The sequence below is a fragment of the Cannabis sativa genome, chromosome 7, assembly GCF_029168945.1.
Source record: "Cannabis sativa cultivar Pink pepper isolate KNU-18-1 chromosome 7, ASM2916894v1, whole genome shotgun sequence".
In the NCBI taxonomy this organism is placed as follows: Eukaryota; Viridiplantae; Streptophyta; class Magnoliopsida; order Rosales; family Cannabaceae; genus Cannabis; species Cannabis sativa.
The window spans coordinates 58,969,132-58,991,425 of NC_083607.1; the positions used below are offsets into that span (position 1 = coordinate 58,969,132).

At 29.6% G+C, this 22,294-nt stretch overlaps 1 protein-coding gene across 1 annotated transcript; it reads right to left on the reverse strand.

Moving 5' to 3' along the window:
- Positions 1–18,440: 18,440 nt before the first annotated feature.
- LOC115710521 (uncharacterized) lies at positions 18,441–18,965 on the reverse strand. Its single transcript, XM_030638884.1, has one exon. The coding sequence runs from the start codon at positions 18,963–18,965 to the stop codon at positions 18,441–18,443; it is 525 nt and encodes a 174-aa protein (XP_030494744.1).
- Positions 18,966–22,294: the final 3,329 nt, after the last annotated feature.

Sequence of the window (22,294 nt, forward strand, 5' to 3'; positions counted from 1 at the left end):
TGACAAAAAGTCCCAAACAGTAGAATCAAACACCCAAAAGCTTCTTTGTCATCTCCCTAAGAACAAACTCGAAAAGGTATATTATATTTATACTTATTAGACAAACACATAAATTATAATTTGTTGCATTTATGTTCCTTTTTTTACATTTATGTTCCTTTTTTTACATTGATGTTCTTACTTTATAATTATAATGTGCATAAAACAGCAAAGTGTTGACCTTGAAGCAAAACTTGAGTCTACAAAACGAAAACTCCACAACAGTTACCAAAAAATAGAGCAAAAGAAGCATAAATCGATAAAACTTTCTGAGGTAAATGATTTTTCCAAAAAAATCAAGGTACCAGAAAGTAACAAGGCTCGTGAGCACTTGTGTGACAAAAGGTCCCCAACAATAGAACCAAACACCCAAAAGTTTCTTGATCATCTCCCTAAGAACAAACCCGATGAAAAGGTATATAATATTTACACTTATTAGACAAACACATAAATTATAATTTATTACATTCATATTTTTTTTTACATTAATGTTCTAACTTGATAATTATAATATGCACGAACAGCAACAAAGTATTAATCTTGAAGCGAAACTAGAGTCTACAAAACAAAAACTCCACGAAAGTTATCAAAAAATTGAAAAAAGAAACACCAATCGATCCTACTTTCTGAGGTGAAAGATTACTCCAAAAAGATGGAGGTACCAAAGATTATCAGAAGTTCCTTGCAAGTAAAACAAAACACTCTCAAACTTCCTGATTATGTGCCTAAGCAAGATAAATCTAAAAAGGTACATATATTTATATTTATTAGCCAAAGAATTAAAAATTATAAGTTGTTCCATTGATGTTCTTACTATATGATTATAATATGCATGAAACAGGAAAGTGTTGACCATGAGACAAAACCAGAGTCCACAAAAATGAAACAAATTGAGCAAAAGAAGCATATAATATGCATGAAACAAGAGCAAAATGTTAATCTTGAAGCGAAATTAGAGTCTACAAAAAAGAAATTCCACAACAATTACCAAAAAATAGAGCAAAAGAAGCATAAGACAATTCAAGTGCTTGAGGTAAAAGATTTGCCCAAGACAACAGAGGTACAAATTTTATTCAACTTGTACAATTTCATTACTAATGCTTTCTTACTTGATAAAATCAATACATTAATACTTATTATTATTTTTTTTTTATTCAGACTAAGGGGCGATGCTTGTGGTATAGACGTTAAATGAACAAAGTGATAATTTTGCAAATGATTGGTGGTTTGAATGGGTGCCAACCTAGTTGGGATGTACTCAAATCATCCAACAAATGCAACTCAAATCAAAGGATGCTACAATTTCATGTATATAATTATTTCACAAATGAAGATTCAATAATTAATTCTTACTTCATGTATTTAATTTCAAAATATGTTTATATCATAGACACAAGAACAATTATACATTCTTATAATGTAATACAAAATTATTTGACATATTTACTATTACTAATCAATTTACCTTTTTTTTTAAAAGCATAAATTACTAATCATAATTTGTACAATTACTTTAATTTTCTTATTGGTTTGATAGCTAAACTTAACTACTATATATATATGTAGTCTTAACTCTTTATTTATAATATAAGGAAAATGTAATGCAAGAAAGATAGAACTTTGAGAGTTGAGAAATTAAAATTGTTGTATTTTGAGAGTTAATTGTAATAGAAAGGGAGAAAGAAGAATTTGTTTCAAAAGAAGAATCAAGAATTGATTCTTATTGTAATGTTTGATTGTGCTAAAACCCATTAGTAGTGTTTTGTACATTACAATATATTTTATTAAATATTAGAACTCATAATTTAATTTAGTAATTATTATAAAATATTGTTAATTATCGTAAAATATATTACCTTATAATTGTACTAAGAAATTTTTTTTATAGATAAGCATTATAGCACTGTTCTATTATTATATTGCTAACTTGCTAAGTAAAATTCAAAGAGGATGTGATGATTGGGTTAAGCATGGACCATTTTTATTTTTATTTTTGGAAATAGCATTCATAAATAAAAGATAAACTTAAAGCTCTTGGTCATTACATGTTAAGAAGATTTGTATAATTTAATTTCTTCAAAAAAAAATTCTTCTTTTTTTGTTCTAATTTGTTTTCAATAATATCAATTCATTTTCTAACTTCATTAGATGAATCAACAGTGTTGCCTATATTACATTAGAAGTGTCATATTGGTATGCCTTGTTGTGAAAATTAATAATGGACCTACGTACCTACCCACACAACATGAAGTCAATGATATTTATTTTACTCATTCAATAACAGACAAGAAATTCCACACACAAATACTTTTCTGCATAAGTTGTTGTATCACTCGTTGTAATAACCGAGTCATGTCGATTTTGGCATTCACCACCAAATACTTTTCTTTCTTCTTTGAAGTACGTTGGTACGATTCCGTAGGCTAACTTGGCCAAGCGATCAAACTTGGTTTTATATTCAGTTACTGACATACCCTCACCTTGTACCAACTCAACAAATTCCTTCCGCTTTGCACTTGCGACCGCCTCATTGTAATATTTGGCGTTGAATAATTCCCGGAACTCTTCCCAGGTCATTCTGGTCACATCTCTGGTGAGGGATACCATTTCCCACCAAATCAGGGCATCCTCTTGAAATTGAAATGTGGCACATGCCACCCTATCATTTCCGACCACTCCCATAAAATTCAATATTTTCTCAATAACGGTCAACCACTGCTCAGCTTTTAAAACATCAGGGCCTCCCAGAAATACTGGAGGCGCTTGCTTTCTGAACCTTTCATATAAAGGCTCCATGCGGTTACCAGCAATATTTTGCTCAGCTGGCACCACAGTGGCCGGCAGGAGCTATAGGAGCCGCAGCAGGCGGTTGCGGGGGAGGCTCAACAGGAGCATCCCGTTGCCTGAGTCGTCGGATCTCTTCTTCTTGTTGCTCAATTCTAGTTTGCATCTCAGCAAACCTTTGTTCCCAATCAACCGGGGCCTGAGGTGGATTCTACTGTCCACCTCTCGGACCACGACCGCGGCCTCTACCGCGCCCACGGGGGTTTTGGGGATTTCTACCACCCCGACCACCTCCGGTCTCAACCAATTCACCCTGCCTTCTAACGTTTCGCTGGTCGTCCATTATTTAGGACTTAGCCTGCGAACCCACAAGGCACGTAGGTCAGACAGTGGTCAAAATATTTTCAAGACCGCAATTAAAATTTAAAACATCTCAATTAATCATATATACAACACGACATATCTTAAAACAGTTTTCAAAAAGAAATAAAGCTTACGGAACCGTGAGTCGAACTCGACACTGGCCTTGATTGTACATATCTTGACGGTCTTCATTGGACAGCCCAGTGGCTCTGATACCAAACTGTAACGCCCGTATTTTATAATAATAAATCCGAAATCTAATTTTAATAATTAATACATTAATAATCATATGGATCGGGATCCCGAGTATCAAAATACTAGTTAAAAGTATTTTACTAATATGTACATATATTTTTTTTTAATTTAGCGGACAAGCATCCTCAAAATACAGACTCCAAAATACTAATAAACCGAAACCCTCCAGGTTGCACTGCCGCGATATGTACAATCATGCCGAGTTCCACCTCACTGTTCCTCCAGCTTTGCTTTTCCTTTACCTACATAAGGTAGCAAACTGATGAGTCAACAGACTCAGTAAGATATGCAAGAAATATATAAAAGTAGCACGCAGCCAGCTTTATGATTAAGCTGCCCTGAGCTTAACAACGAAGCTCACCAAATGATTAAGAACGTTCTTAAGGGTAGTACGACTGCTATACCAAATGCACTAAAGTACTAACTTTGTACTTGTGTTGGTAGAGCCCTAACTGTACTCCCAGAAATTACTAAGTGTTGTACCACGAACACGACGTACCCTGGGTACTCGTGTTGGTAACACCGTAACCACATTAACATTCAAAACAAGCATATACATTTATATATATATTCTTACGCTATCTTACCTCGTTCCTTGCTCAAGTGTGCCGGTCAGCCTGAGTGGAAGTGCAGCTCGACGTTTTACAGGGCCCTAAACCATAATGTTAAAAAATCCGGTGAGAGACTCGCTAAAACACTTATCGGGGATTTAAAATAGAAACTAAACTTAACCCTATCGATAAAAGGGATGCCAACACCCTAAATTACTTAAAAACGGGAAAAACTAGGGCTCGGGAAAAAGCCCCAACCCAAGAAAGCCGGTTCCCAACCGAAGTCCGGTTTCGGGACCAACCGGCCGATCGGTTGCAACAGGGCCCCGTGAACCGAATTCTTGCTCTAAGCTGGGAACCCAAAAATTCTTCCCCTTAATTCAAAACAACCCCAAACTTCACAATAACTTCCAAAATCCCTGTATGCATTATACTAAACCAAACCCAAGCAATAGAAATCATCAAAACACACAAAATCCAATTCCACCATTAGAGAGCTATATTTGAGTTCTTAAGCTCAAACTTAGCTCACTCTCAATTCAATCCATAATTCTAGTTCAAACTAATTTAACCAATCTCAAACAATCTCCAGATTACCAAATCAAACCCCCCTTAGAACATACAGCAACTTAAACACCAAAAGTTATGTTATACACAACCTAAACTTTAGTTAAAACTCAATAAAATACCTAGGGGTGCATACTTTGATTGGAGTATCAAATTCTTGCTAGAACTTTGAGAATTACAGCAAAGAAATCCCCCTTTCCTTGCAAAGCTTGGTGATTCAAAAGAGAAGGAGAGAAAGACTTAGGAAAAGTCTAGGTTTTTCCTCAATTTTCTATTTTAGCCATTAGGTTCCTTCTTTCTTTTTCTTTTAAATAATATTAAACCTATATTCAGCATATATCACCAAAATAAGACAAAACAAGGCTAAACCCAAAAAGACTACTTTACCCCTCTAGCTATTTACTAATTAGCTACTAACCCAAGGGTAATTTGGTCATTCTAGACCCGACCATTCAATACATAACACAAAACCCCGAGCTAATAACATAGATTAAAATATACAATATGACTCTCTAAAGGCCCAACGCCGCTTTCCACAGCTTCCGAACACAATTACAGTAATTGAGAAATTTACATAAATAGCATAATAAATATATACGAACTCAAATAAATTCACATAATTGTATTATTATCAATAATAATAAAATCTCATGCATAAATCCTAATTATTTAATAATTTAAGGTATTTATCATATGCGATCTTTACATAACTTGTTGGTATTTGTGGCTCAAAAGGTTAGTGAAATGGTGGGTGGGACTAGGTCTAGTTGGTTTCAAGAAGACATAAACCAAAGTCGTTTGGATAAGTATTATTGGGTATTAGCTGCATTGACTTTGGCAAATCTTGTTTATTATAACATCTTGTATTATTGTACTAGTTTTAGAGCAGAAGTGAGAGCATTAGATTAGGTGTTTTGATGGGTCATTTTAGCATTGTTTGGTACAATAATTTTTGTGTTGCTACAATAATGTCATTTCCTCCTTATACATATACTTTTACTTGTTTATGAATTATGAGAAAATTTGAGTATGAGAATTTATGCTGTTGTGGAGAATTTGGTATGTCTCGGGTTTATATATTACATAGCTCCTTAACCAAACTTATATATTGTGTGTTCATGTTATATTTTATTATTAATTAATTAGTGTTAGAATTTGGGATAAGGTGAATGAGGTTTTATCTCAAAATCAATTGGCTACGAGAGGAGTAGCCCATTCCTCTTATATATTTTATTATTTCCACACATTAACAATGTGAGATTCTCTAACATCCCCCCTCAAGATGGTGGCGATTTTATATGCTTATTATCTTAGACAACTCGATCATAAGCGACTCCTTTTTAGCTGATCACTATCCCTAATCACAAGTGACTCTTTTGCTCTACTTTTTGGATCAGTATTTTTGGATTTTTTGTGGCTCTTTTTTTTTCGCTCACTATCCCCAATTCACAAGTGACATTTTTTGACTTTTGGCTCTTGGATCAGTTCTTTTTGGATTTTTGGTGGCTCTTTTTTTTTTGGCTCTACTTCGATCAGGGTTTTTTTTGGGGGGTTGGATAGTCCCTGGGGATTTTTTTTTATTATTATTTTTGCTCTGATACCATGTTAAAATTTGGGATAAGGTAAATGAGGTTCCATCTCAAAATCAATTGGCTATGGGAGGAGTAACTCATTCCTCTTATATATTCTATTATCTTTCCACACATTAGCAATGTGAGACTCTCTAACAGTTAGTAATTTTTTATTTTATTTATACTTTATTGATAAAGAAAATTTATAACATAAATATAAATAGCATTTTCAATGGTAGTATTTTGAAGAATGTTTAATGAGGTGGAAAATTTAGGTGGCAAAATATATAAATATGATACCATTAGAGATAAAAAAAATGTTATTTTTGAAATTTGCATTGATGCCATATAATGACATTGGTGCTATGTTTTTTTGTTTTTTAATAAAAAATTAAAGGTGCAATATACATATAATAGTTTAATAGAAAAAAGATATTATAATAATGTATAAGATCATAATTATAGTATTTTTAAAATGTGTTATACTATTAAAGTGTTTAGAAGTAAATGCATGTGTCAAAAATAACGCTGAAGAAAGATAAAATAAAATATTATATCTTGGATGATGTGGATATATATAACACTTTTAAAAAGTACTACTATTACAGATGCTCTATAATTATGAGTATCGTCCTACAAAGATTATTACGAAATACTAATAATTATTTTTCTACTTTTTATTTGGCAAATAAAAATTGTGGTGTGACTGTATTTGAGTAATCACTAATGAGAGCCCTAGAGTTTGGAAAGGTAAGATCGCTTCGTTGCTTCATATTCTTTCTATTTGTTTATAATAGTCAGGCCCGGCCCTGGGCGTAGGCGGGCTAGGCCTGTGCCTAGGGCCCACCTAGCCTAGGGACCCAAATTTTTTTTTTTCACTTTTAAAATTATACAATTTTTTTACTGATTTTGAGAAATACCATATTTTTTTTAATATAAGGGCCCCAAATTTTTTTGGGATTTTTTCAATAATATACTTTATTATCAAATTATTTACAAAAATAACCTTACACAAATAATTATTTAATACTAACGTTCCAAGTACTGTATATATACACATATATATTCAAACTTCTCTATTTTGAAAATCAAAAAAACACGTGCACTCCTTCCACTCTATTTATTTAAATTTACTTTTTTTTTAAACTAAAACATGTGTCTTTTTCTTCAAAAAAAATATTTTTATTTCTTTCATAGTTTTTTTTTTAAAAAAAAAAAATTCCAATTACACCCTAATTATTTTAGCTCAAAAATACAATTGCAACCCACTCCTTAAAATGATCATTTTAATATGTAGGAAACATATATTTTTTTGTCATTAAAAAAATAAAATAAAAATATCCTTTTAGTTTCTAATTTTTATTTAGTTAACGAGTGAATTTTTTTAGGCTTAATATCTAAAGAGTAACTAAATGACTTAAAAAATTTACATTACTTTTTTTTGCAACATCTGTGTTACTTTCAAAGGTATTTAAGAAACTAATGCATTAAAATAAAATTATATATTTATTTTCATATTATATTATGTTGTTTTGTTGTTTAAGAAACTTTTAAATTACTTTTTTAAGCAATATTTTTATTACCTTTAAACTTATTTAAGAAACTAATGCGTCACAATTTTTTTTAAAAAAAAACTAATGTGTTACAATTAAATAAAATAATTTACATAATTTATTAGCTAAATTTTTAATATCTATGTTGCCAATTAAGATATATTTTTAGTAACTTTAAGTTTGATGTATTAAATTTAGTTTATAAAAAACTAGGGAATTAAGCCGCGCTTCGCGCGGTGTTGTCAAATTTTATAATTTTTTTTAATTGATTTACATTTTTATACTAATTAAAAAATCATATAAATAAATATAAACTTAAAATATTGAAAAATTATATAGATATTTGATTACTGTGAATTATGAATTATAATAATATTATTAAAATATTATATTAAATTAACTAATAAAATGAATAAAATACTTAATGGATGAAAGAAGTATTCGAACAACAATTTTATATTATGTTTATTTTTCTTTGAATTTTCATAGTAAGAACATCCTACATGTGAAAAAAAAAATCAATTCAAATTTCTTATTAGAATCATTCTAACGAAAAAAAAAATAAAATGTACAAATTTCTATTATTTTAATTAATTAAATTAATTAATAGAAATAAATAGTAATTATTTTCTACACATATTAGAATTAACTTTAATTAAATTAGTTATATTTGATTAATTTAGTTGAGGTACTCATTAGGTTGTTTCATTAGGTTGTTAGAACTTTAGTTAGTTTTATCTAACTAATCGTGGTCTTTATTTGCTGTCTATATTAAGGTATACGGTACCAAAACATCTTTAGTTAAGCATAATAATAAAAAAAATTATTTCTATTTCTTGCGTATTTCTCTCGCTCTTTGTTTCTCATTATATACAAAGATACTCCACTTTATTAATGAGAGGCTAAACTAAGTTAAGATGTGTGCAAGAGAAACTTCAAATTGATGCTAAAAGACCAAAAATATCTTTCAAACTCATTTTTAACCCTGCTAACAAATAGAAATAATAAACTCATTTTCATATGTCATTTTTTTTCTTCATAATATTGTTCATTATTAATTGCATAAATGTAATCATGTGTATTTGGTGTAATAGACAAAACAAAAAGTCTTCTAAACTTTTGAGTAACTTCTTTCTAATTAAATGTTTCACATACTAATGCTCAAGTTATAGTCTTTTAAATTCTATTTAAGTTGTTTTTTTCTTTCTCTCTTTGAGTAGAATGCTACTGAAGGTGTTTTTTTTTTTTTTAAAAAAAAAAAAGTGTATTCATCTTAATTTTTTTTGGGTAAATACCATTTTGGACCATCTGTTTTACAAAAGTTACCAATTGGACCCTGTGTTTTGTTAAATGACAAAATAGACCCTGTATTTTTTAAAATAGTACAAATAGGACCTTGAATTGATTTTTTGTCAAAATAAAGTTTAATTATAATCCGATCTAAAAGTGCTATGACAAAACTGTTTATATTTTTTGTATCTGTTCGTATTAAGCATTGTCTTCAAGTTGGTTGTATTCAAAAAAAAAAAAAGCTAACAAAAATTAAGCTCAGGGTCCTATTTTTACTATTTTAGAAAATACATGGTCTACTTTGTCATTTAACAAAACACAGGGTCCAATCTGTAACTTTTACAAAACACAGGGTCCAAAATAGTATTTACCCCTTTTTTTTATCCATCCTTGAAGTCCAAATCTCATTGACTTATTTACAGTTCAGTCTTGTATCTTCCTTAGCAAGTTCCATTTATTTCTTATAATTATCAAAGAACAATTGAAACCTTCTATTTCCAAGATATTTGTCACCACCACTACCTATTAATATTTTATCATATTGAATTTTAGACTTTATAATGACAATAAAACTAATACATGTAACTGCTATTTTAATACATATATGTCATATATAATAATAAAATAAAATAATGGTTACATCCATCTCTATCAATAAATAGATAGAAAAAACATGCACAAATTAAATGAGAAAAATAAAATAAATAGTTAATCAAATTAACACAAAATAGAGAAGAAAGATCAATAAAAAAAAAACTCTTATGAACTACATGATACATCTTCTATATGTACAATTCACATATATATATATATAGTGTTATTAAAATTTAATAAATTCTTTAGTAATGAAAATATACAAACATTTAGTATAAGAATAGTGTTTGTAAATTATTTATTTCAAGCTATAAGATTACTCATATTCCTACACAATACTATCAATTTAATTAATATAGAAATTTACATTTTTAATTAATAATTAAATTCTTGAATATTTATTATAATGAAGATTTATTATAACATTCAAATATTGATCGATTGTCTTAATAATTCAATTAAGACATAATGATTAATAAATTTTTCATATTCTTAAAAAAAAATTGTCATTATTATACATATTAATATACATAGAAGCATACATTTTATTAGTCAAAACTAAAGAATGAACAAAAAAAAAGTGATGATTAAACTATTTTTGAATTTGTATTGAAATATTAGGATTAGAACTAAGTATCACAAAATAAATGATTTTTATTTTAAATTATTACTAATAAAAAAATAAAATTAAAATAAATATATAAAACTCACAACTAAAACTGAAACATAATGAAACAAAAAATAAAAATAGAGAATATAAAATAGTAATAAATAATAAATATGAAATAAAATAAAAACATAAATGAATAAAAAAAATTAAAATAAAAGAAACAATGTAAAATTTTTTACATAACCTCTCACTTCATCACTTTTTGTAATTAAGAAACAACTACTAAAATTCTAAACCTATACAACACAAAAGTAAAATTCATATAAAAAATATAGGAAGAATGGTAAAACTAAGCAAACTTACATTAATAAAAAAAAAAGTAAAAAAAAATATAAATAGAAATAAAAAAAAAAAAATAAATACATGAAGAAATCCCAAAAATGAAGCTTTTAAGCACCTTTACTTTTACTATCATCATCCATGCGACTATAAATTTCAAGATCATCAAATCTTCAGTATGATTGTCATCTTCAAGTTCTTCATAAACTTTAACATATTCAATTTTAAGTTCTATATTTCTAAAGATAAAAATGAATTGAAAAGAGAGAAAAAAAAATATTAGCATTCCTTAAATAATTACATTATATTTTCTATAGCAACATTATATATAGTTTATATTGTGTAAGTTATGAAAATGAAGAGACATTATCATTAATGTTAATAATAATAATAATAATAATGAATATTATATGTAGAAGTTATAAAAATAAAAAGTCACACTTGAGAATTTAATATATGTGTATTTTTCTAAGAAAATAATAAAAAATTCTCACAAAATAGATAAGTTAGACTAAATAAAATATAGAAAGCCACCTCAACTCTTCTAATGCTTTCCTTTATATATATACTAGGGGACTAAGCCGCGCTTCGCGCGGGTTTGACCCCATTTTTTTATACAATTTATAACAACAATATAAGTTCATTATGATTATTATAACTATCAATTATTATTATTATTATTATTATTATTATTGAAACAGTAATTGACACAAATTTTCATAATTAGAAATAAGTTGAAAAGAAAATGATTTAATCCCTAAAGAGAGCACATATATACACATCTTAAATGTTACATCGTGTAATATTAATATAATATTATTACATACACAACTAAAAATATACTATCAACTATTTTAAAAAAAAAAATCACAACATCAATAAATCTTATTTATGAACTTAAATAAAATTTAATGTAATATAAAATTATATATATCAATATAAATTATAAAACACAATTAACTATAATAGATTCAGTATTAACATTATTACATGCTGACTTTAAATTTTTTTAAACAATTCTAAACACTTTTACATAATTAGAATCCAATATATATATATTTAGAAATATATATTATTTTTTCTCAAATAAAATAAATATATGTCAAAAAAAATATCAAGACATCAAGTGTCGAATATCAACGAAATACATGAAAAAATATTTTTTTTTTTTATTTTCAAAAAATGTATGACCTCTTTTACTGGATGACAACATCAAAACTAAATATTTATATATATATATATATATTTATATATATTACTTAATTGCAATATCTAAAATTTAAAACTAATGAACAAAACTCTTCCATTATACACCAAAACACACATACCAATATAAATTTATCTTGATTCAACATTGACCATTATCATCTCCATAGTTGTTAGTTCGTCTTCCCAATTAGTTAGAAGATAATCTACTGGCAACACATACTAATTAAAAAGATGATTTTTTTTCTATTTTTTTTTTTTTTTGCAAGAAATTAGATGATGAGAACCTATATATATAGGAAAAAATTAGTGATAGTGAGAAGTTAAATAGCTCAAAAGATGGTTCATATTCTATTATCACCAATTCAATTGTTATCTACATATTATTATTGTAATTTATTTATTTATTTTCAAGTATACCAAAAGTCACTTAAAAAAATGAGTAAAAATGAAATTATTAAATTTTTTTTTTCTTAATTAAACATTAAAATTCTTATTTATTAATTAATTATATATAAGAAGATAAAAAGATTTGAATTAATGGAGAATGTTACATTATTAATAATAGGAGTTATAAAACTAAATTAAGTTTGAAAAAAATTGAAAAATTAAGAAAATAAAAATGATGAAGGAAAACTCATATAGACCTACACATCATCATGTTTGTGCTTTCCTTTATATATAGATATAGATATAGATATATTGATTGATACTATTATATTTTATGGTAGAAACTAATTAGTTGTCCAATGAATTAAATTTTAAAAATAAACTTAAGTTGTTAACTTAAATAAAAATAAAATTTTATTGGTATTATGAGCAATTCAATTATTATTTTTTTTATTTTGGAAATAAAAAAGAATATATATGTTTCCTTTGTCTTGAAATAATCATATTGAAGATTAGATTATAATAATATCATTTTTAAATTCAAGTAAGTAGTAATGTGATCAGAAATATTTTTTTAAAATGTGAGAAAAGAAAGATAAAAAGTTGAATGATAAAAAAAAAAAACAAATAAATGAAAAAAAATATATATATCATGGGATGAAGGCATAAAAAAAAAGAAAGAAAAGTAGGCTAAGCCTAAAAGAAAATATAAAATAAAAAGAGAGTGAGAAAAGGAAGAAAAAAGAAAATTTCAAATACTACATCTAAAAATAAAAAAAAAAACGTTATTAAACATGTATATAAGGCAAAGAAATAACTTATTAGATTGAGTAAGGTATATATGATATTAAGATAGAAAAAAGAGTATGATATGTAAAAATCCCTTTTACTCACAAAAACAAAGTTATTTTTGTAAATAATTTCTAAATTTAGGTGCCTCATGAAAATTTCCCAATTTTTTTTTACTGCGGTGTTTCAAGGCCGGCCTGATAATAGTGTCAAATGTTTATAATACAATCACACGAAAAGGCTTAAACTGGTCATCCTGAGTCAGGTAGTGACTAGTTTTGTTGAGCCACTGAACTCGAAATAATCGGTCCTCTAATAAATGACAAGTAATCGGGTTCTAATATAAGATAATGGGAAAACTTATTAAATCATGATCTTCTTCAATTGTCACATTGGTTACCCAAATAAGATCTAATTATCCATTTTTTTTTTTTTATAAATGATATAATTAAATTTACATTTTCAGATTGATTGATTACTATTTCTTTTTGGTAATCTAGAGTAAAAGGAAGCAGATTATTTCCCAATGGAGAGATTAATTAGTTGTACATTTTTGGAGCAGGTAACCAATACTCCATGGGTGAAAAAGTGAGATTTATTCTCAACCCAAAATCTGATTCCATGGCAAAACCATTGCATGTCAGTCCCTTATGGTACCTTAATTTTACTAGTAAATTTTATCTTATATATCAACATATATATATATATGTTAATGTTACATATCTTTCTCACTTTCTGTTGATAGATATTTCTGTTATTATCACTACTACTTCTAGTTGATCCCACACAAAGTTGCAATATGCATACATTGGCAAGTAAGCAATATACTAGTAAAATTCAAAACTAGTCACAAGTTACCAAAATTATTGATATTTTGATAACAAATTCTGCTGTTCTTATAAACTAGGCAGTGAAGCTGTTCATCCAAAGCATTCCAATCCTAGATACGTACAGAGAAGAAGTGGCTTTTCGCGATTGAAAAATTCAATGTTGTCGAGTTTCTGGAGCTCATCTGAAGCTTGCCGTTTCACATGGATGAAGGTGAAGCAGGTGCATCATTGAGTCGAGCTCATCTGAAGCTTGCTTGCCGTTTCACATGGAGGGATGCTAAGTAGAAAATAGGCCATCACATCCACTTCCACACAGAAAGCCACAACAAGACGAGATCATTTGCAAAAAGGGATATGTTCTAAAACAAAATTTGTAGCAATATCTTTCATAGCTTGTCGCGTATTGAAAAACATTGTCACACATGGATTAAATATAATTAAGCATGGGTTACTCTACTCATTACCAATTAGTTTTGAGATGTAACCCCATGATTCCCATCATTGCGGAATGAAAATAACATAATCTCGGAATAGACAATATAATTTATTGCGAGTTTTTGGAAAAAGATAGTATAAGTGAGTAAGTACCATATTTCTGTTGCTAACTAATGAGTAAACATCAATAGAAATTATTGCTGCTAATGGTATATGCGTAAATAAACAAATCAAAATAACCAAGAAATCAAACAAAAGTTTGTACCCATATATAAGATGATGTTTGTGCATATATATTTTAGTATAAGTCAACTAAGAAATCAAATGAAAATTCAAGACACACAAATAAGAAATTCAAAACATCAAATATCTCACACTATATATAATAAGTCCCTAGACTATAACTTTAAGACTTTCACATCTAATCCTACTAGACTGTAAGCACAAAAAAAGATGGTATATACCTATTTGATATAATCATGTAATATATAAATGGAAAAAATTTAAGTATATATTTTACATGTACTAATTAACCATTAAAAAAGGAAATTATATAACACTAAGGAATAAATCACCTTAATTTTTAAAAAGAAAGATATTATTATATAATTATATTTAACCAACGAACCATCATTATCCACCTCAAGGTACTCAAACTCTTTCTAATCATTCTCCGGTGCCGACAGCGGCGGCACCGGTCGGAGTTCATGGAGTCTGACTGTTTCGACTAAAGGTTGAGTCTTTACAACCCCTTCGACCAGATTCTTGTACATAACAACGAAACAGATCTTTCCTCAAGAAAAGCAGCTTTTCCAAGGCAAACTCTGGTCCAGTGTCCGAAGTTATTCCCTTGCTGTTGTATAAAATATTAATTTATATTTATGCAAAATAAGTACTTTTATAAAAATAGAAAGTATAAAATAATAATAACGTAAAAATAGAAAAAAATTAGTTACAAATTATTAATAATATCTAATTATATCCTAATTCTAATGCTAATAGTATATCTTTAAAGCTTATATATATAAGTAATAATTACGTTTTCAATCTCATTTTCACACTCAAAATTAATTACTCTCTCTTACTCTTAATCTCTCTTCTTCCGCCTATACTATAACAATTCATCATCTTACATTACAAAATTTGCAAATGGTATATATATATATATTTTTCCAAATTAATTATCATTAAATTTATTATTTCTTTATTCTGTTTATTAATACTTTAATTTAATTTTGATTATAGATGGATAAAGACATGATACATAGCTTACCTTCCATATTTAATGGAATTAAGGAGAGTGATGACAATGACATCATGGGACTTCCAACTCCCCCAATGGACGAAGAATATTTAACAACGTATAATGAATGTGTATTAGATCAACATTTCAAGATACATTATGAAAATGAAAAAGAAAATATAATCAAAGTTGGTGGTAGATTGAGTGAGAAACATTCCGAACAAGAACTCCACACTCCTAAGCTTTTTGATTATTTGCCTAAGCAAAACAAATCCGAAGAGGTATATACATTTATACTTATTAAACAAACACATAAAACTTATAATTTATTACATTGATGTTCTTACTTTACAATTATAATATGCATGAAACAGCAATATGTTGATCTTGAAGCGAAATTAGAGTCTACAAAACGAAAACTCCACAACAATTACCAAAAAATAGAGCAAAAGAAGCATACAACGATAAAATTTTATGATGAAAAAGATTTTTCCAAAAAAATCAAGGTACCGGAAAGTAACAAAGCTCATGATCACTTGTGTGACAAAAGGTCCCAAAGTGTTGACTTTGAAGCGAAACTAGAGTCTACAAAACGAAAACTCCACAACAATTACCAAAAAATGGAGCAAAAAAAGCATACAACGATAAAACTTTATGAAGAAAAAGATTGTTCCAAAAAAATCAAGGTACTGGAAAATAACAAGGCCGGTGATCACTTGTGTGACAAAAAGTCCCAAACAGTAGAATCAAACACCCAAAAGCTTCTTTGTCATCTCCCTAAGAACAAACTCGAAAAGGTATATTATATTTATACTTATTAGACAAACACATAAATTATAATTTGTTGCATTTATGTTCCTTTTTTTACATTTATGTTCCTTTTTTTACATTGATGTTCTTACTTTATAATTATAATGTGCATAAAACAGCAAAGTGTTGACCTTGAAGCAAAACTTGAGTCTACAAAACGAAAACTCCACAACAGTTACCAAAAAATAGAGCAAAAGAAGCATAAATCGATAAAACTTTCTGAGGTAAATGATTTTTCCAAAAAAATCAAGGTACCAGAAAGTAACAAGGCTCGTGAGCACTTGTGTGACAAAAGGTCCCCAACAATAGAACCAAACACCCAAAAGTTTCTTGATCATCTCCCTAAGAACAAACCCGATGAAAAGGTATATAATATTTACACTTATTAGACAAACACATAAATTATAATTTATTACATTCATATTTTTTTTTACATTAATGTTCTAACTTGATAATTATAATATGCACGAACAGCAACAAAGTATTAATCTTGAAGCGAAACTAGAGTCTACAAAACAAAAACTCCACGAAAGTTATCAAAAAATTGAAAAAAAGAAACACCAATCGATCCTACTTTCTGAGGTGAAAGATTACTCCAAAAAGATGGAGGTACCAAAGATTATCAGAAGTTCCTTGCAAGTAAAACAAAACACTCTCAAACTTCCTGATTATGTGCCTAAGCAAGATAAATCTAAAAAGGTACATATATTTATATTTATTAGCCAAAGAATTAAAAATTATAAGTTGTTCCATTGATGTTCTTACTATATGATTATAATATGCATGAAACAGGAAAGTGTTGACCATGAGACAAAACCAGAGTCCACAAAAATGAAACAAATTGAGCAAAAGAAGCATATAATATGCATGAAACAAGAGCAAAATGTTAATCTTGAAGCGAAATTAGAGTCTACAAAAAAGAAATTCCACAACAATTACCAAAAAATAGAGCAAAAGAAGCATAAGACAATTCAAGTGCTTGAGGTAAAAGATTTGCCCAAGACAACAGAGGTACAAATTTTATTCAACTTGTACAATTTCATTACTAATGCTTTCTTACTTGATAAAATCAATACATTAATACTTATTATTTTTTTTTATTCAGACTAAGGGGCGATGCTTGTGGTATAGACGTTAAATGAACAAAGTGATAATTTTGCAAATGATTGGTGGTTTGAATGGGTGCCAACCTAGTTGGGATGTACTCAAATCATCCAACAAATGCAACTCAAATCAAAGGATGCTACAATTTCATGTATATAATTATTTCACAAATGAAGATTCAATAATTAATTCTTACTTCATGTATTTAATTTCAAAATATGTTTATATCATAGACACAAGAACAATTATACATTCTTATAATGTAATACAAAATTATTTGACATATTTACTATTACTAATCAATTTACCTTTTTTTTTAAAAGCATAAATTACTAATCATAATTTGTACAATTACTTTAATTTTCTTATTGGTTTGATAGCTAAACTTAACTACTATATATATATGTAGTCTTAACTCTTTATTTATAATATAAGGAAAATGTAATGCAAGAAAGATAGAACTTTGAGAGTTGAGAAATTAAAATTGTTGTATTTTGAGAGTTAATTGTAATAGAAAGGGAGAAAGAAGAATTTGTTTCAAAAGAAGAATCAAGAATTGATTCTTATTGTAATGTTTGATTGTGCTAAAACCCATTAGTAGTGTTTTGTACATTACAATATATTTTATTAAATATTAGAACTCATAATTTAATTTAGTAATTATTATAAAATATTGTTAATTATCGTAAAATATATTACCTTATAATTGTACTAAGAAATTTTTTTTATAGATAAGCATTATAGCACTGTTCTATTATTATATTGCTAACTTGCTAAGTAAAATTCAAAGAGGATGTGATGATTGGGTTAAGCATGGACCATTTTTATTTTTATTTTTGGAAATAGCATTCATAAATAAAAGATAAACTTAAAGCTCTTGGTCATTACATGTTAAGAAGATTTGTATAATTTAATTTCTTCAAAAAAAAATTCTTCTTTTTTTGTTCTAATTTGTTTTCAATAATATCAATTCATTTTCTAACTTCATTAGATGAATCAACAGTGTTGCCTATATTACATTAGAAGTGTCATATTGGTATGCCTTGTTGTGAAAATTAATAATGGACCTACGTACCTACCCACACAACATGAAGTCAATGATATTTATTTTACTCATTCAATAACAGACAAGAAATTCCACACACAAATACTTTTCTGCATAAGTTGTTGTATCACTCGTTGTAATAACCAGGTCATGTCTGATTTTGGCATTCAGCCCAGCCAAATACTTTTCTTTCTTGCTGAAGTCTGTTGGTACGATTCCGGAGGCTAACTTGGCCAAGCGATCAAACTTGGTTGTATATTCAGTTACTGACATACCCTCACCTTGTACCAACTCAACAAATTCCTTCCGCTTTGCACTGCGGACCGCCTCATTGTAATATTTGGCGTTGAATAATTCCCGGAACTCTTCCCAGGTCATTCTGGTCACATCTCTGGTGAGGGATACCATTTCCCACCAAATCAGGGCATCCTCTTGAAATTGAAATGTGGCACATGCCACCCTATCATTTCCGACCACTCCCATAAAATTCAATATTTTCTCAATAACGGTCAACCACTGCTCAGCTTTTAAAACATCAGGGCCTCCCAGAAATACTGGAGGCGCTTGCTTTCTGAACCTTTCATATAAAGGCTCCATGCGGTTACCAGCAATATTTTGCTCAGCTGGCACCACAGGGGCTGCAGGAGCTATAGGAGCCGCAGCAGGCGGTTGCGGGGGAGGCTCAACAGGAGCATCCCGTTGCCTGAGTCGTCGGATCTCTTCTTCTTGTTGCTCAATTCTAGTTTGCATCTCAGCAAACCTTTGTTCCCAATCAACCGGGGCCTGAGGTGGATTCTACTGTCCACCTCTCGGACCACGACCGCGGCCTCTACCGCGCCCACGGGGGTTTTGGGGATTTCTACCACCCCGACCACCTCCGGTCTCAACCAATTCACCCTGCCTTCTAACGTTTCGCTGGTCGTCCATTATTTAGGACTTAGCCTGCGAACCCACAAGGCACGTAGGTCAGACAGTGGTCAAAATATTTTCAAGACCGCAATTAAAATTTAAAACATCTCAATTAATCATATATACAACACGACATATCTTAAAACAGTTTTCAAAAAGAAATAAAGCTTACGGAACCGTGAGTCGAACTCGACACTGGCCTTGATTGTACATATCTTGACGGTCTTCATTGGACAGCCCAGTGGCTCTGATACCAAACTGTAACGCCCGTATTTTATAATAATAAATCCGAAATCTAATTTTAATAATTAATACATTAATAATCATATGGATCGGGATCCCGAGTATCAAAATACTAGTTAAAAGTATTTTACTAATATGTACATATATATTTTTTTTTTAATTTAGCGGACAAGCATCCTCAAAATACAGACTCCAAAATACTAATAAACCGAAACCCTCCAGGTTGCACTACCGCGATATGTACAATCATGCCGAGTTCCACCTCACTGTTCCTCCAGCTTTGCTTTTCCTTTACCTACATAAGGTAGCAAACTGATGAGTCAACAGACTCAGTAAGATATGCAAGAAATATATAAAAGTAGCACGCAGCCAGCTTTATGATTAAGCTGCCCTGAGCTTAACAACGAAGCTCACCAAATGATTAAGAACGTTCTTAAGGGTAGTACGACTGCTATACCAAATGCACTAAAGTACTAACTCTGTACTTGTGTTGGTAGAGCCCTAACTGTACTCCCAGAAATTACTAAGTGTTGTACCACGAACACGACGTACCCTGGGTACTCGTGTTGGTAACACCGTAACCACATTAACATTCAAAACAAGCATATACATTTATATATATATTCTTACGCTATCTTACCTCGTTCCTTGCTCAAGTGTGCCGGTCAGCCTGAGTGGAAGTGTAGCTCGACGTTTTACAGGGCCCTAAACCATAATGTTAAAAAATCCGGTGAGAGACTCGCTAAAACACTTATCGGGGATTTAAAATAGAAACTAAACTTAACCCTATCGATAAAAGGGATGCCAACACCCTAAATTACTTAAAAACGGGAAAAACTAGGGCTCGGGAAAAAGCCCCAACCCAAGAAAGCCGTTCCCAACCCAAGTCCGGTTTCGGGACCAACCGGCCGACCGTTGCAACAGGGCCCTGTGAACCGGAATTCCGGTTCTAAGCTGGGAACCCAAAAATTCTTCCCCTTAATTCAAAACAACCCCAAACTTCACAATAACTTCCAGAATCCCTGTATGCATTATACTAAACCAAACCCAAGCAATAGAAATCATCAAAACACACAAAATCCAATTCCACCATTAGAGAGCTATATTTGAGTTCTTAAGCTCAAACTTAGCTCACTCTCAATTCAATCCATAATTCTAGTTCAAACTAATTTAACCAATCTCAAACAATCTCCAGATTACCAAATCAAACCCCCCTTAGAACATACAGCAACTTAAACACCAAAAGTTATGTTATACACAACCTAAACTTTAGTTAAAACTCAATAAAATACCTAGGGGTGCATACTTTGATTGGAGTATCAAATTCTTGCTAGAACTTTGAGAATTACAGCAAAGAAATCCCCCTTTCCTTGCAAAGCTTGGTGATTCAAAAGAGAAGGAGAGAAAGACTTAGGAAAAGTCTAGGTTTTTCCTCAATTTTCTATTTTAGCCATTAGGTTCCTTCTTTCTTTTTCTTTTAAATAATATTAAACCTATATTCAGCATATATCACCAAAATAAGACAAAACAAGGCTAAACCCAAAAAGACTACTTTACCCCTCTAGCTATTTACTAATTAGCTACTAACCCAAGGGTAATTTGGTCATTCTAGACCCGACCATTCAATACATAACACAAAACCCCGAGCTAATAACATAGATTAAAATATACAATATGACTCTCTAAAGGCCCAACGCCGCTTTCCACAGCTTCCGAACACAATCACAGTAATTGAGAAATTTACATAAATAGCATAATAAATATATACGAACTCAAATAAATTCACATAATTGTATTATTATCAATAATAATAAAATCTCATGCATAAATCCTAATTATTTAATAATTTAAGGTATTTGTCATATGCGATCTTTACATAACTTGTTGGTATTTGTGGCTCAAAAGGTTAGTGAAATGGTGGGTGGGACTAGGTCTAGTTGGTTTCAAGAAGACATAAACCAAAGTCGTTTGGATAAGTATTATTGGGTATTAGCTGCATTGACTTTGGCAAATCTTGTTTATTATAACATCTTGTATTATTGTACTAGTTTTAGAGCAGAAGTGAGAGCATTAGATTAGGTGTTTTGATGGGTCATTTTAGCATTGTTTGGTACAATAATTTTTGTGTTGCTACAATAATGTCATTTCCTCCTTATACATATACTTTTACTTGTTTATGAATTATGAGAAAATTTGAGTATGAGAATTTATGCTGTTGTGGAGAATTTGGTATGTCTCGGGTTTATATATTACATAGCTCCTTAACCAAACTTATATATTGTGTGTTCATGTTATATTTTATTATTAATTAATTAGTGTTAGAATTTGGGATAAGGTGAATGAGGTTTTATCTCAAAATCAATTGGCTACGAGAGGAGTAGCCCATTCCTCTTATATATTTTATTATTTCCACACATTAACAATGTGAGATTCTCTAACATCCCCCCTCAAGATGGTGGCGATTTTATATGCTTATTATCTTAGACAACTCGATCATAAGCGACTCCTTTTTAGCTGATCACTATCCCTAATCACAAGTGACTCTTTTGCTCTACTTTTTGGATCAGTATTTTTGGATTTTTTGTGGCTCTTTTTTTTTCGCTCACTATCCCCAATTCACAAGTGACATTTTTTGACTTTTGGCTCTTGGATCAGTTCTTTTTGGATTTTTGGTGGCTCTTTTTTTTTGGCTCTACTTCGATCGGGGTTTTTTTTGGGGGGTTGGATAGTCCCTGGGGATTTTTTTTTTATTATTATTTTTGCTCTGATACCAT